Raw genomic sequence first — 16,199 nt, 5'->3', positions numbered from 1 at the left:
CATTTTAGGTAAGCACTACATCTGGCTCATTATTTAAATCAATAAATACACTTGGAATACGATTTACTTGCAGAAATGTTGAAAACACACCACATCATTTGTTCTTAACAAACACTCTTTTTAAAATCTCACTGAAGACCATGTAAATTACACTAATCTTAATGCAGCAGTCTATCCAATTTTTGTTTACACTGATGTGGCTCTGTGTCACTCTGTCTGTGTAAAGGGACCATAATACCGAAGCAAGTTCTATCATTTCCTTCTAAAATGCTGGTTTTGATGCTAAAGAGTTCATGGTCTAACTGATGATGAGAATTTGAGACTGGTCTTCTGAGGAAATATTTCATCAAGTTAAAATTGCAACTGATTTGTTCTATGTAATTTTAACTTGCCTACCATATTACTTTAGACACTGAATGTGGTTTTAGAAATGACAGATGTATCCCTGTCAATCAGCATTAAAGTAGAGCACTACTATGAAATTTAAGAAAAGTTATTCTCACTGTTTTTGAGTTACAGTTGAAACATCCTTTATTTGAAAGTTTCCACATCTCCATTGGTATACCTTTCTGACTGACTTTATTCTCCCACTTCTAACTCTGCAGAAGTTGTGCTCTCAAGGAGTAAATCATAGAATCATGGAATGGTTTTGATTGGAAGGGACATTAAAGCTCATCCAGTTCCAACCCTGCTGCCACAGGCAGGGACACCTTCCACTAGACCAGGTTGCTCAAAGCCCCATCCAACCTGGCCTTGAACACTGCCAGTGATGGGGCAGCCACAGCTTCTCTGGGCCAGTGTCTTATCACTCTGATAGTCAAGAATTTTTTTCCTAAGATCTCATCTAAATCTCCCTTCTGTCAATTTGAGTCTATTTCCCTTTGTCCTGTCCCTACCTTGTGAAAAGTCCCTCCCCAGCTTTCTTGTCAGCCTCTGTAGGCACTGGAAGCTGCTTTAAGGTGTCTCCGGATCGTTCTCTGCTCCAGGCTGAACAAGAGCTCTCTCAGCCTCTCTGCATATGAGAGGTACTCCAGCACTCTTTTTGTGGCCTCCTGTGGACTTGATTTAGATTAAAAAACTATATTTTAACCACTTTTTCACTTCATATATCTGCTGAGATTAAGCAGGAAGGCAAGCAGGAAAATTAGGTTGGGTAATGGCTTTGAAGAAGCCACTAAGTGCAATGCATAAATTATTGCTTGTATACGTGGCTACCATAGCTGTGTCATGAAAATAGCTGACATGTAAGGTGGGCAATGAATGAGTCTGGAAATTGCAAGAGCTGTTAATAGTTTGGTCAGCAGGCCTCACTCATTCCATTAATTTTAATATGCTGATGAACTCTGTATTCCATTTTACTTTAGTGAATCATCTTTTCCTATCAGGAAAGATGAAATGAAAAATGCTATAAATAGGAACTAAAGCTCCTCAGAGATGTCAAAGTAAAAATCTACATTTTTAGACTGGGACACTTCTGTCATTACCAACCTTAACTTGATTTTAGGATTAACCACTCCTGACTTGGGAGGCTCTGGAAATCTTTTCCCTACAAGACGACAATAAATACAGATGTTGCAAAATGACTGGAGTTCTTGGAAGACTGCCTTCTGCAAAGTTTAGGGACTAATACAGCTTTCTTCCTCTCAGCACAGTGTCCAAGATGGGCCATACACTTGTAGAGTCAGCAGCTACTAAGCCTTTCCATCTCAGTAATAACATCACACCTAGAAGGTATGTATATAAACTTCATAATAAACAAGGGGATGTTTCCTGCCGTACTCCACAAGCTGCTGCCTTATCCTTGTGTGTCTTGTTTCTGTAACAAACATCTTCTTTCACCATCCTTTCTACTGGATACTGCCAAAGACCTCTGACACAAGCTCTAGCGTCTTCTTGCTATCTTAATTTTTTTAAGTGACTGCTAGCTTTATGCTCCATAAATCCCATGTTTCCCTTTTCACCACCAACCACCAAGATTTCTCCTGCTTTTTGCTCTAAAGGAGATATTCCTGAATACTACTCATATGCGGAGAGGTCAGAGAAGTAATGAACTACGTAAAAATGGGATACATGGGAGAACTGCCTCTTCCTTTCATCACATATCAGGCATAAGAACGGCCATTGTGCTAATGCTGCCTGAAGCCTTTCAGCAGGAAAAAATCAATAGCACGCCATTTAACAGCTTAGCTAGCACTTCAGAGGATCCACATATGGGCTTCTTTTACTCTAGCAGTAGCAATGGAAGGAGAGTCAGTGATAGTGAATTGATAGGAGGTGGAAGTGTGTTTCCAGGGGTAATGGGAAGGGAAAGCACCCTTGTGAAGGAAAAGACCTTTCTAGTGAAACTCACAGTAGCTTCATTTTCAAATATTTCTGTTCCGTTTATTGCAGTATAGAGATAGGTGCTGGGGGGAGGTAGTGAGCCTGGCTCTGCATTCTGGCTTAGTTTTCAGACAAGTGTATTTTGATATGTTTTTCAAATCCCATCTTTGTTTCATTTCTTTCATTTTTTGAAATGGGAAACAGACTCTCTATGCTTCTGCTGCTTTTAGGCTTGCTGGCACTAACAGCCTGGATTTGGAAGTGCTGCAGACACAGATCACAGAGCACAAGGCTCTGTGCCAGGCTGCTGAAGTGGAAAGAGACAGGCTCCTGGAACTGGTCACTGTGCTGCAGAAAAGGTAGTGACTGATTCTGCCAGTATCCTTTGTGGGATGCTGCGATTAAGGAGTGCTTGAGGTGTGTGAGAACCTATAGCATGCAGTACAGTACACCATGCGCTGCCAGTGTGATCCGTTCCTTAAATAGGAGCTTTTAAATTTGTTCTACTCAATTTCCCTGCCTAGTTGATGATTCACTTTTTTTATTATTATTCTTTTAGAACAAAGAGCCAAAAAAAAAACGGAGTCATCTTCAAGCTTGCTGCACCTAGATGAAATTAGAATTCGTGTATTTACATATGTGTGGTGTTATTTAGGCAGCAATATTACTCATCAGTAGTAAATACTGTAATTATAGTTGTAATCTGACTTCTGTTCCAAAAGCTTTTCACATTCTTTTAAGTTGCAATGCATCCTCTTCTAAGTGAATTTATTTTGCTTTAACTGAAGCATAGCTGTGATTTTTTTTTCCTTTTCTATTATGCAATTCAATTTAAGATGATGTTGAAAACTAACTATGTTTTAAGGGGGCAGGAAAAGAGAAGTCCTTTCTCTTTGGACACCTTTCAGTTACTGCTTTTTGTTTGGTTGTTTTGGTGGGGTTTTTTCCCAATTAGAGAATGTGTATTGTTTGATTCCCGAATCTGTATTCCATCTTGTAGGAAGATACACTTTTTATCTGTGTGTTTTTGAATACAATAGACACTATTTGCTTACTTTCTTTGGTTTACAATAGTTATAATTTCTCACTTGTCCAGCTTTTGTCCTGTACAATTAATTGCAGTCAGAAAAATGCGTCTTTTTTATAACTGTGATAAAGGTGCTTTTAAGCGCTAAATCCTGGAAATACACACTGGGAGAATCTTACTTTTCTTTGTAAGCCCTGTGATTTTAATAGAGCTATGCAATTAGATAAGGATGGAGGTGTGAGTGATAGCTAAAATGAGGCCATCACGAATATGGGATAATGAAGAACACGGAGCCAATGAAATGCACAGTTGCTTGTAAAATGTACCATAGACTGATGATTCAGCAGCTCCGCAGTTATTACACATGTATCAAGAGCTCCTGCAGGTAAAGTAAATTTTGTGAGACTGTGTGCAATAACTCTCAGAAAACCTCAGGATAATATAGCATCCAGTCATATTTCAACATGCGTGTATGTAAAAAAAAAAAATCAGGCATTCTTCCACTTCGCTGTTGGAGTGCGGGTCAGCAAAGCTCAAGTAACATATAATGCTTAAGCCAAGAGAAGAGTGCTGGGAATGGTTACATGAGTGGGATTTTTGTACAGCAGCTGTCAGGATTTAGGACTGTGTTCCACAATCACTGTGGAACAGAATATACTCTCAGAAGATACTCTGTGGTAAACGGTTTGTAGGATTGGGCCCTGCTGGGGAAAGAGCGAGAGCTAGAGGAACATTTTAATTTAAGTTATTAATATATGGCAAAAGATTTCATTAAAAAAAATTACTAATCTTGTCATTTTTCCTCCACTGTTTGTCTAATGTGGATGCTAGGGGAACACCTGATTAAATGAAAGTTGAGTGAATTCAGAACCACTGAGAGAAATATACTTTCTCATAGCATGCCACCAGCCTGGGAATTCACTGCCACAGGAGGTCAGAGTCTTGCCTGTAGCTAGATTTTTAAGACAGTGATATAATTTTATTATAGTTGTAATAGTTTTTTAGTTATGCCAGCTAGGAGGGAAATAAGACTAATCAGGTCTCCTGATTCAGAGGGTAATCAGCTATCACCTGTGGGGTCAAGAAGGACATTCTTTATGCTGCACTATACAACACAGTGAGTGAATTCAGGTTTCTCTCTAGCTTTAAACTCCTCTAAATTGTTTTGTGTCAGGCACTGCCCCACACGAGATGCATTACTGACTCCATCTGTGGGCACGCATCAAATTTTTGTAGTTAATTTTCTAAGATACTGTCAAGGGTGAATAGAGAGTCAATTTGCTCTTCTGTATTGCACTATGGAATGAACCATCAGTTTCTTTTCCAGTCACTTCTTTCCAGGATAGTATCTAATGGCCAAGTTTATTAAAAGCAACATCAAGTTTCTTTTCTTACTTGCAGATAACTGACGCAAAACAGCTAACTGACACTGTTTTTATAAACTTTTTTCCTTCCAAATTTTCCCAGTGTTTTTTTAAAAATGCAGTTTGTTATTCATGTAATAAAAGTTCTTTCCTCTGCAATCTGCAGCTTGCCTGCTCATCTGAGTCGTAAAATCACACAAGTAGCCAGTGTTAAGGGATTTAGGCAACCTCCCTTAACAAACCCATTATTTCCAACTGTACTCATTAGTTAATTCTGTTTTGCAAATGTGGAGGTTGTCATCTGGAACAATTTCATTGGGATTTCTGCCTTCGGATGCATGAAAAATTCTCTTTTTCCCTCTGTTGGGAGCTGTGCAGCAAGAAGCAGGATTCAGTATCGAGACTGACTGATCCTTAATAGTCATGACATAAATAAGCTGAACTACCCTTTTTTTTTTTTTTTTTTTGCCTGTCAGGGTGGAGGAAAGCAGCAATAAAATCTTGGCAGCTGAGAAGAGTCTTCAGGAAGAGCGGCGGCGATGTGTCATCTTGGAACAGCAGCTTGAAAAACTGCAAATGGATGCAGGGAGTGACACAAGTGAACAGAAGTCTCCCATGAGGAGCAAAACAGGTAAAGTGGAGCATTTGTCCCTCATCCTACCTTTGCGGTTAATAGCAACAACATTTGGACATTCATCTGTCAAACCTACACAAGTTCTTGACCTTACACATGGTGATTTGGACCTACTCAGACCAGTGGAGCAATTCAGGATGTAAAATCTTGACCCCCACTTAATTCAAGCGGATTTTGCCACAGATTCAAGTGGGGTCAGGATTTTTGCAATACACTGTTTTCATGGAATTACAGCCTACAGAAAAATACTTGACATTGCTTCATGTTGCAACCATGAATACTGCTGTGTTCCCTTTACACTTCTGCCCGAGAGATTCATCTGAAGGTTAAGAGCAGAATTAAAGGACGCATCCCAATTTAAGGCCTGTCAGTGCCTATGAAAAACTATTGCTGGTGATGAAGTAATTAGATCTGGTGTAATTTATTATCCCATGAACATGATAATCTCCTGCTATAAATATGAATGCCTCACTAGCATAGTTAAAGGAGGGGAATTCATGGCGGATGTTAAATTTCTATTTCCCCGATCAGATCCTTTTATTGCTTAAGGACTCTGATTCTATAAAGTGTCTAAACCAATAAAATGGCACATATTCTCAAGGAAACTTTTCCAGTCGTTTCCCTTTTTATGTGTATTTTCATAAAGTAAAAAGATTTTAAGTACCGTTAGATGAACAGTAGGAACAGGAATTTCAGTTTGGCAAATACTGGGGTGGTGTCAGGTTAAGTTAGGGTGACTAGAGAGATCACAAGCCTCATCAAAGACCCTGTACAATCTCTTGGGCCGTAGGGGGACTGCCCTGCAGCTCAGCAGATGGATGGTGTGGCTTTCCATCATTACTGTATCCAGCACTACAGTGTGTACTAAGCTACCTCCTCAGTTTCTTAGAGCTGCTGTGTACCAAGAGTGCTAGCCTGTATGAGCAGTCACCTCCTTTTCCACCCACACTGGGGTCTCGTTTCTCCTTAGGTATGGGTCAGACTGAGGTAACAAACACTGTTGTAACTGCATTGCGTCAAACCTACTGCTGTCTGTAAAATATGGATCTGTTCCTTGGAGTAGAACTGTTGTGTCCTTAGCAAGGGCTTCAGCCAACATTGACTCATCCCCATGTGTTTTTCTGTAAGCACTGATTTTTAGAGCTGTCTTACATATATTAACTGAGAGCCTGACAGGAGAAAATGTAGTGCAGAGAAACTTAGATCCTAATAGAAATCTAGAGTTTAGAAACAAAGTGCTACAGCCTTTAGCCTTTAGGATATACGACATTCATTTTGATAAGAGAGCAGTGCTGGCGCTCACAGAAGTGGTATCATGGGATGCCCTTTGTGATTCCCAGGAAGGTTTGGAGGTGGGAGGCTTTGGGGCCCTCATAGGGTTCTGCAGGTGCCCAGAGGAAGAAATCAGGGGGTCTGTAGGGACAGGTAGTATCCAGATGAGAGCTGTGGGAATGCAGTTCTCAGTGGTACACTTTTTACTGACTCTGTGCCTTGAACAGTATGGGAGCATTTTGGTGCTGTCTTCTAGAGGAGAATTTAACTGAATTTTTGAGTGTTCAGGCTTTGATAGAACCTAGCAGTGTAAAACGTTGATGTGTCGTTCTGTTGTCACACGTGTGCTCCACCTACATTTGCCTTGGAACCTCAAAGAGATACAGCAATAAGCTCTCCAGGTCGTGAGCTATTTTGGGCAAGTTGTGCTGTAGTAGCGCTTTGGTAACTCATCCTCTGTGTAGACTGACATTTAATAGCTGGAGGAAACAGGCTATTCTTACCAGTGTGATAGGTTCCTTCTTACTAAATATTTAGTTTGTTAGTCTTTTCTGCTTAAGGACCAAAAGCTAATGTAGAAAAGGATTGGCAGTAAGACCAATACAAAGAAATCCTCTTTAAGTCCATGCTGGGTAGGTAAAAATATATTTCACCACCCTTCTTTTGAAGAGAGCTCAGCCCCTTGCAATGTGTCAAAACCCTGGAGTTTGTACAAGAAACGAGTATGCAACCCCAAAATACACCTCTTCAGCAGAGCATGAAGGTTATCTAAATGTTTTCATGCCAGATAGTTGTGGAAATATGAAGAAGTGAAAAGCTTGAATATAAAATAGAGACTAGAGAAACCACTAATTGACATAATATTTTCTTTTCTTTCTGAAAGTGCAAAATTGGAGAGAGCTGATCTAATTGCTAATCTAATGTTTCTGGTCTCTTCAGTTCAAGGGAAGTCAATAATGGTGCTGAGTCGCTCGACACAACCAGTTGTGTTTTAAAATTACTCATGCTTTTCTTTTTTCTGGGTTTGTTTGTTGGTTTTTTTTTTTTCCTGTTTTATCCAAATTTTAAATTAGCAAAAAAAAAAAAAAATCCCAGATGAGAATAAGAAGGTAACAGCGGGTTTTCCTCAGTCCTGTATAACACAGCCTCAAGACTCAAAGCATTTCTTGGCTATACAACATAGCCTCTTTCTTCTCATATGTTTCATCAGAGTTCAGTACTCTCTGACCAGATATTTTAGATACTCCACATGAGAAGGATTTAGTGTTTTAGTACCATTTACTCAACTGATTCAGCCATTTACCTACAGCAGAGACCCCCCTCCAGTTCCCTCTGTGTTGGGGTAAGTTCAGCATCCTGTATGATAGCTGTGGTCACTTACTACATTCCTTTCTTAGCTTCTCGAGCACATCATCCTTGCCTGTCTTCACTGAGCCTTCTTCCATCATAGCGGTTTGCTGGTTGGTCACACTTCTCTGCTTCTCCAGTCCCAGTAGTAAATTTGAATTATATTTGTCTATAACTGTAGAAAAAGTTTTTGTGTCCTTTTGAAATGACAGGAGCAATGCTGCATGTTTTGGGTAAGCCTTTAATGAGGAAAGCATTCCTGATTCAGAACCTTAGTTTGAGGTATATATTTAAGTGCTTTACTGCATTTAACCTATATTGTGTTTATGCTGAGGATCGAAGTGCTTTACAAAAGCTGCTTCAGTGTGCGCCACACACAAACTTTATCACAGGCATCCAGGAATCAATGATTGTCATAAGCTTAAGTGAAACACAGTGACAAGATAAACATCAAAATAATTCTTTTCAACTATTTATATCACCTTTTGCTTTGTCCATTTAAATACTTTGCTTTAACTCTTGTCTGAATAGGTAGGCTCACAAATTACTGCATTTAACCCTAAAATGCAAACTCATCATGTTCTAATTTCACTGAAAGGAGATTAAAATAAATGGCTGTTCTATACATTTACAGTATCTTCATTGATATACATAGAACTTCACAGATTCCTTCCTATTTATTGACTGTTTCCTGAGATTTACTCAGCATGCTACCAAGTGAAAATGGTTGTTTGTTTTACTAAAACTCTATTTTGTGATTAAATTTACAGGCCAGACTGCGAGTCACTCAAGGCTCACCTTGGATGTGAGTGATAGCAAGGAGTTCTCTGCAGCTCAGCTTTCCAAGTTGCCTATAGAATTGCAGGTAGAGGAACTGAGCAGAAGGTATGGTTTCCCCTTCTCCATGCTATGTTACTAACAATAGCTAAAATTCGTTGCTGTCCTTTTAGCAGTGATATTACCTACACCTGCTGCTCAGAGGACAAAACCTAGCAAAATCTGCAGAAGCCACAGATCATCTGGTTTTATCTTCCCTATGTCATTCTTACACAAATTTCCTAATAATTATACAGATACCCAGAAATGTTAAGCTAATGCAGATGTTAAGCAACACAAGACATGTGCAAGGAAGACACCTTTTTTTTTCTTTTCCTTTCCTTATGCATTGATTGCAAACTTATTAGTGAAAATAGAATTATAATCTTGAACAAAGCAGATCTGAAAAGTATATTGGCCATCTAATACTTGTTTCTATCTCAAAGGGAGAAAGAACAAGTGACAAGTCTGCTCTTTCTCACACCTCTCATAAAATTACCAGTGAGCATGTGTTTCAATGTTTTCTTCCCCAGAGCTGAAGTGCTGTTCTAATTTGCTTTAAAGCTCCACAGAGCACATAAAAGTTTTCCTTTTGTTTCCTCATAGGCTTGTGATGCAGCTGAATGAGAACAAATCTCTGAAGGCCGCTTTGGAAACTGCCCTGAGAAAGAAAGAGGAAGACTTTAAACTGTATCAAGACACAATGGGCCAAGTGAAGGATATCTTTTTACAGGCCATTCAGCAGCAGAAACAGGAGAAGAGTTAAGCAAGATATTCAAGAGTCGTTTGGACTGCAAAGCAGGGAGAGAGCTCAGGCATCGTGCCCATGAAATGAAATGCAGTGGCAGTCTAGTTTTGCAGCCTCAGATCATGTCATTTCTTTAGCATTTGCAGAAGAGGATGAGAAGTGGAGATAAAATACAAAAAGAGTGAAGGTTTTGCATGTCAGCAAATTCTTTCTTTGAGAGTTAGCTAACCAGCAACTGGCTCTCAAACTGCACATGCCATAGGTTGATGCAGTTTAGGAAGCTGCAGGTCTGCAGTGTGATTTTAGACAAAACCTCCCTAGTTTCAACAGAATTTTTGTCAAAAGGGCTCAATATTCAATTCGCTGCTGCCTTTATCAGCTCTTGAAGGAATTTGCTCTATAAAAGTTGCGCCAGCCCCCTTCCAAATTTGTGCCAGGAGCAAACCAAGTTCTGTTTTTATCAGCACATTGATACCTGTCTGTCTCAGGCTTTCTGTAGCATGTAAGTGCTGAGGGAGAGATTTAGCCTGCCCTGTGAATATCTGCAAGTGAATTTCGCGTGGGCTCCACTTACCATTCCAACCTGTTTCTTTGCTTGAACATATTGGCAGCAGAGTTTTCTGAAACTCAGTGAAGTTTCCACTGAAAAGTTAGACTGTGCAGATTACCCTTTCAATCAGTCAGACCTACCTTAAATTAGTCTATACCATATGAAATTTGCCATCCAGGTTAAGAATTCCCTATTTGTGTGTCTCTGCATTCACCTGTTACACAGGTCTTCTCACTAGAAAGAAATGCTAACAAAACTTAGGCAGGTCCTCACTGCAGTAGTGGTGGGACTTTTGGAGATGCTGAAAACCCTTTCGTCTCTGTCCTTGTCTCTTGCAGCATGGTGAGAACACCAAGCGCAAGCTAATAAGGTATTAGCATGCAGCCTGCCAGCAGAGAGCTAGCCTTGGGGATTACAAGCAAATGGAGAGCTAGCCATTTTTGTATAGTGCTGCTTTGTTTCTTGGTGGAAAGTCTTGAAAGCTCTTCTTTTTCTGCTTTGCTTTGTCAGCCTCTTTTTGTGAGTGTGAAGTTAGTCAGATTTTAACCCCAGCCACCATTAGCACTAAGTGGATTTGTGGCCAGGCAAACCACAGCTCCCTTCCCCAGCACGGGGCTTGTGTCCTGACTGCTTGCATTGAGATGAGGCATGTGAAAAAGAGCAGAGCAGGAGTTACTCCAGATGCGTCGAGGGTGGTGTCATCCCTGTGTCTTCTTTTCCTGCTTATGTTCAGAGACGTCTCTAAACAGTTTGCAGAATCCCTGATGGAGGAGCTCGGGGAGCTGAGGATAAGTTCAGCACCCAAGAGTTAGCCCCCCTGTATTTAAAAGCCCTGCTCTGCTCCACCAGCACTGGCCACAAAAAGTGGGAGCAGAAATGTTCACCTTGCTGATAGCATCAGGAAAAAGCGTCTTGCAACCTACAATCCTCTCAACTCAAGGAATTGTAAATCATGGATTGAGAGACAGACACAGCCTCATCCAAGTGAGCTGTAGTTTGTTTCTGTTCAGCTCCATCCTGATGATTATGAGGTGAGGGGTAGAGAGAGCAGACCTAACAGAAGCAATCAGCCCACCTCTGATAGATAAGGACATGCAGTAGCGAGCAGATCCCTTTGAAAAGCTGCCTGAGCTGTGGCAGAGGTGTGGAGATTTTGCTGTGCAGTGGCTGCTAAATTCAGGCTGGTAGCTTGCAGCTAGAGATTCTGATTTCGCTTACATAGAAGGTGCAAATCAATAATATTTTCACCTATGTACATGAGAGGCAATCTGCTGTCCCTTCTAATACATGGTCAGCATTTGTCCCCGGTCTCGTGACGAAGCAGTGAAGCTCATACCATTTTCCATCAGAATGGCCATAAAACAGAGATATGAAAATGGGAGTGTTATATGTTACAGAACACATATGGCTTGCTAGCACATGGTGCAAACCTCTTCTCAAATGCTGCAACACTCATTTCTTTAAACATATGTTTGTTTGGGGGGGCACAGAAGCGTTTTTTCTTTTTCCGCATACATACACACACAGCACCTCTGGACATTTTGGCAAAGAAGAAGCTAAGATACTATAAAAGAAGTTATTTAGAGATTCTGTACCTGTAGGTAACTGTTTCTCATGCAAATTGTGCAATCTGTTGCACATCACAGAGTCAGGAAGGGTTTTTGCACACAGGCCAAATTGTCCAGATCTCAGTTTTCACTTTAGTTTTGAAATAAATTCCCTCTGCATTTTCACAGTGACCTGCCTTTGAACTAATCCCCATGCTGACTCTTGCAGCAGCTGCTTCCCAGATTTCCAAGGTATGAGACTGATTTTCTTGCAGTGCATATCTCTTTGTTGCTGAATGTAAGAAATCCTTTCAGACCTTGGAAGCAGCAACCCCGGGTACCCCAGCCCACCACTCAGAGAACAAAACCAATGACAATATTTTTCTCACTGCCTACAAAAACCCATACCACTGGTACTTAGCCATAGGATCTCTCCAGCATGCTTGATATGCTGTTTGAGCTACAATATTTCTCTTAGGGATGTAGCTGGGCTTGATCCGAAGCCTTCACAACTCCCTGCTTTCCTTGGAAGTTTGATGGCTTCATGGATAATTACCAGTCCATTAAAATCCTGTGCTTTGATTCCTATTTGAATTTCTCTGGCTAAAATTTGCAGCCAGTCATTGTTACACCTTTCTTTGCTAGATAAAAGCAGTGTGAATATGCAGCATTGCCTTGCTGGGACAGCCTTCATCCTGTGCAAAGTCATGTCACAGGCTGCTTTTTGATAAGCTCAGAGTTTTTTCAGTCTCTCATTGTAGCTAATGGTGGTGACAGGCTGGTGGTGATAACGCTCAGCACCGCTGGCACAGACTGGTGGATACAGTTAAGCTGTGAAGAACAGCATGAGGTTAATTTTGCTGCAAGTATTTGAGGCTATGGACACTCCTTTTAAAGATTTGCCCAGCTTTTAACTAATGTATGCTAAGAATACAAGACCTCCAAACACTTGGGCTGAGCCCAAGGTTGTCTCCTAGCCTAGAGAGGGGGGCAAAGCACTTCCACAAAGCAGTCATAAAGTGCCTTGTGGATGCATCTGATTTTAGAGGTACCACTGAACCTCTGGGAATAAATAGTATTTGATGAATTGTCATAATTTTATTTTCAGCCTGTTGCAAGCCACCTACCTGCAAAGAGCAGGCAGTGTGAGAATGTGGCTTTCCAAACTGGTCATAACATGAATTCAGCTGCATTAGCGTGGTTAAATACAGATAGTATCGACGCAAGTGAGCTCTCCCTAATGTGGTGTCTGCTTGGTTCAGTGGTGGAGGATCAGCCATAGATCAGGGCTGTGGGTGTCTGATGTCCTTCCCAATGCTCCAAAGAAAGAAGACTGATTTCAGTTCTTTACATGGGTGAAATGGGAAAGAAGTTGGTGGCACAGAGGAACCGAGTTGGAAATTGCTTTGCCAACCTCTCCATCAGCCACAGTCAGCAGCTGCTACTGCCCTGCAAGGCACAGGGCCCTCTCCCTGTGCATGACAAAAGGAATGAGGTTCAGCTTAAAATGGAAAAATACTCCAGCAGGGCCCCCATGCTCTAAATTAAGCCACGGCTGAGCCAAGAGGGGTATTGGGTTTCTCCCCTCATCCTCTCCCTCTGAGCCCAGCTCAAGAGCTGACTGCTCCCATGGGACAGAGCGGCCTCACTCAACAAATGCCACCTCAATCCCATTCGTCTCTGCTTACAGCTCTGAAACCCATCTGCATGCAGGGGGTGAGATCCTAGGCTTTAGAGCAGCTTGTTTGTCAGCAGAGATGGTTATCTGCAGGGTGCAGATAACAGATAAGGTCATTCCACTGCGTAGCTGACCTAATTGGGGAATTTTTTTCAAGAATGGGAGGGGATTGTGAGGAGAGGAGCTGAAGGCTTTGACCTGATGCTGGTAGTCCCTGACAGGTGGTAAGAGCCTTCTTCAGAGTCCTTCCCCATGGCAGCAGGAGGTCCTGGGACCTTTGATGGGGTTGGTGTGTCATTGGGGATGCCATACTGGAGGAGCTGAGAGGGATCCTGGGGGTGACCTTGGATGGATCAATGTATGAACAGATGGATGGGGCACACATCCCCTTCTCCTGAGCCATCCTGCTAGCATGGAGGAGTCTGCTGAAGTCCTTGTGGGGTTGGTATGTGCCACTTTTTCATGGGGAGCCTGATGGGGCCACCTAAGGCAGTATTAAAAAAAAAAAAAAAAAACAACTGTGGGTTATTATAACTCTTTTTCCTTCCATTTCATCCCAGAGAGTGCAGGAAGACAGCAGTGTAAGATAGGAACCAAGAGGAGCCTCCTTTGGTGTCCCCACCAAATATCTCCAGTCCCATCACCATGGGACAGAGCCAAGCACCTTCTGTTGAACCCCACCACCTTCCACTTGCTGGTTAGCACACTGCGTCAAGGTCTGGCCTCAGCTCGTGTGCCACAGCTTCCAAAAACCATTAGAAATAAGCTGTAATTAAAAGCAGCTCAAAGCCATAAACAGTACCTTGTCATAAAGCACTGGGGTAATAAAACACAAAGGTGTCCTCCGTACTGAGGCAGCACGCTGATCACATTAAAAATAAATCTTTTTATATTAGAAATCAAGAGCAAGGGGTTTTTTTCTTCCATTTTTTTCATTATATCTGTAAATTAAAGCTAAATAATTTTTATCACCACAGTTCTCAGAGCCTCATGAAAAACTGGTGCCCAGCCCTCCACTTGTGTTGTTCTTTCAATCCAGCAAGATCACAAATTACTCAGGATTTTAAAAGAAAGAAAATTCGAATCTATCCTCATCCTGAAACTTGGGATGCTGATGCTCAGGGAGAGCAGCACGATGGGGCTGGAGACTGCTCCCTGGAGCCTCCCAGCATCCCAAAAGCAAGATCCCCATCTCCTCCGGCTTTCAACACACTGAGCTTCTAGCACTGGTTGGGATCCTGGGGCATGACCTGTTGGTTTTCCTGTGCCCTTTTGCTTGCTGCCTTCCTGTACCATGCTGCCACCAAGCAAGTCCATGTCCATCTGCACCCGTTGGTGGGGGCAGAGCCTCAGCTTTCCCTCCTGCAGAGGCTCTTTGACCTACGGACATGACTGGCAGTAAACCCCTGCTCTCCACACGCACACAGAGTGTGATGAATTGTGTTGCTGCACTTATCTGCACTGATCGCTTAATTACTTTGCCTGTAAGCACCCACTCAATTATGCCAAGGTCTAAAGAGATGAAGTTCCAAGAGCTGCTGCAGCAGGACCAAGGCTCGGGGGCATCCGAGGGGCAGGACGCCAAATCCTGCCCATCTGCTGCAATTTAGAATGGCTCATTGAGTGCTGAAAGTATTGGTCATTTAGTGCCAAGGGTCTCTCTATGCACATCAAGTTAAAAATGCAGCCAAAAAGCCTTTTTATTCATGGCCAGTGCCATCCTGGGTGCCTATCTTCAGGATCCTCCCTCCAGAGCCCAGAACATGACTTCTTTCACCCCAAAGCAGACAAACCCACAGAGGTATTTATAAAAGCCAGGGATGTTATTTCTTTCCTTTGACCCTACAGGCAGCCCAGAACATGCTCCAGGGTGGCAGATCTCCCCAGATCTCTCAGGGCTTTGGTACAAATTGCTTCCCACAGGACACAGGGATGGGACTGATGCTGCACTGATTTTAATAAGTTGGCTGACCTGTATTTGCCCATCCTGAAATAATGGAGGCCACAACCCAACGCAGCCCCTTCCTATCTCGTTTTGTTTTCAGATGCAAAAGCTGAGAAGCCACAAAGACACTCTGAGGGATGGAGCATCTCTGGTGTGGAGACGGGCTGAGAGCACTGGAGAAGAGAAGGCTCCAAGGAAAATTTAAGAGTAGCTTCCAGTGCCTAAAGGGGCTGACAAGAAATCCGGAGAGGGGATTTTGACAGGGGCAAGTAGGGACAAGACAAGGGGGAACGGCTTTAAACTGTCAGAAGGTGGGTTTACATTAGATGTTAGGAAAAAGTTTTCCCTGTAGGGGTGGTGAGGCCCTGGCACAGGTTACCCAGAGTAGCTGTGGCTGCCCCATCCCTGGCAGTGTTCAAGGCCAGGTTGGACGGGGCTTGGAGCAACTTGGTCTAGTGAAAGATGTCCCTGCCTATGGCAGGGGGGTGGAACTGGATGAGCTTTAAGGTTTCTTCTAATCCAAACCATTCTGTGATTCTAAGGGGCCCCTAAAGGTGTTTTATACAGGTGCGGCAATCTCTGAGCCCCGTGCTGATTTGAACACCACCGGAGCCAGGGAGGAACTGCACCTTTTGGCTCCGTGCCTCAGTTTCCCCATTGCCATGCAATGATATTTGCCTCCCCTCTAATCCAAGGCAATGGAGGCTTCCTCGTCCCTTGCAGGGCTCAAAGCAGGGCACCAAAACACCCCCGCTAGGGGGACTGCTCCCTGCGGGATGTCTCCCGCACCCTGGGGCTCCCCTGGCCAGCCCCGGGCCGCGCTGCCTGGCCCGGGTGCGCTTTGGCAGGCAGGACGGGTCCTCTCCGGCAGCTGCGGTGACAGACAGCTCCTGAACCAGCCCCCCTCTGCAGTGCTGCTCTAAAATAAAAATACCTCCCGCCTGCTCCG

The 16,199-nt window shown here is 42.7% G+C and overlaps 1 protein-coding gene across 6 annotated transcripts in view; it reads left to right on the top strand.

Moving 5' to 3' along the window:
- CCDC13 (coiled-coil domain containing 13) overlaps positions 1–14,208 on the top strand; it is a 35,597-nt gene extending 21,389 nt beyond the window's left edge. For 4 of the 6 annotated variants that reach the window (XM_065666930.1, XM_065666932.1, XM_065666933.1 and 1 more), the window contains 5 exons: positions 1,648–1,731; positions 2,553–2,681; positions 5,190–5,344; positions 8,737–8,851; positions 9,389–14,208. In XM_065666930.1, the coding sequence (XP_065523002.1) occupies positions 1,648–1,731; positions 2,553–2,681; positions 5,190–5,344; positions 8,737–8,851; positions 9,389–9,548 (643 nt within the window). In that variant the 3' untranslated portion in view covers positions 9,549–14,208. The remainder of the gene's footprint in view (positions 1–1,647; positions 1,732–2,552; positions 2,682–5,189; positions 5,345–8,736; positions 8,852–9,388) is intronic. The other 2 variants (XR_010609978.1, XM_065666931.1) reach the window with 2 other exon arrangements.
- The last annotated feature ends 1,991 nt before the right edge of the window (positions 14,209–16,199 follow it).

Source organism: Lathamus discolor, chromosome 2 (assembly GCF_037157495.1).
Source record: "Lathamus discolor isolate bLatDis1 chromosome 2, bLatDis1.hap1, whole genome shotgun sequence".
NCBI classification, from domain to species: Eukaryota; Metazoa; Chordata; class Aves; order Psittaciformes; family Psittacidae; genus Lathamus; species Lathamus discolor.
This window is presented reverse-complemented; position numbering and strand designations above follow the sequence as displayed.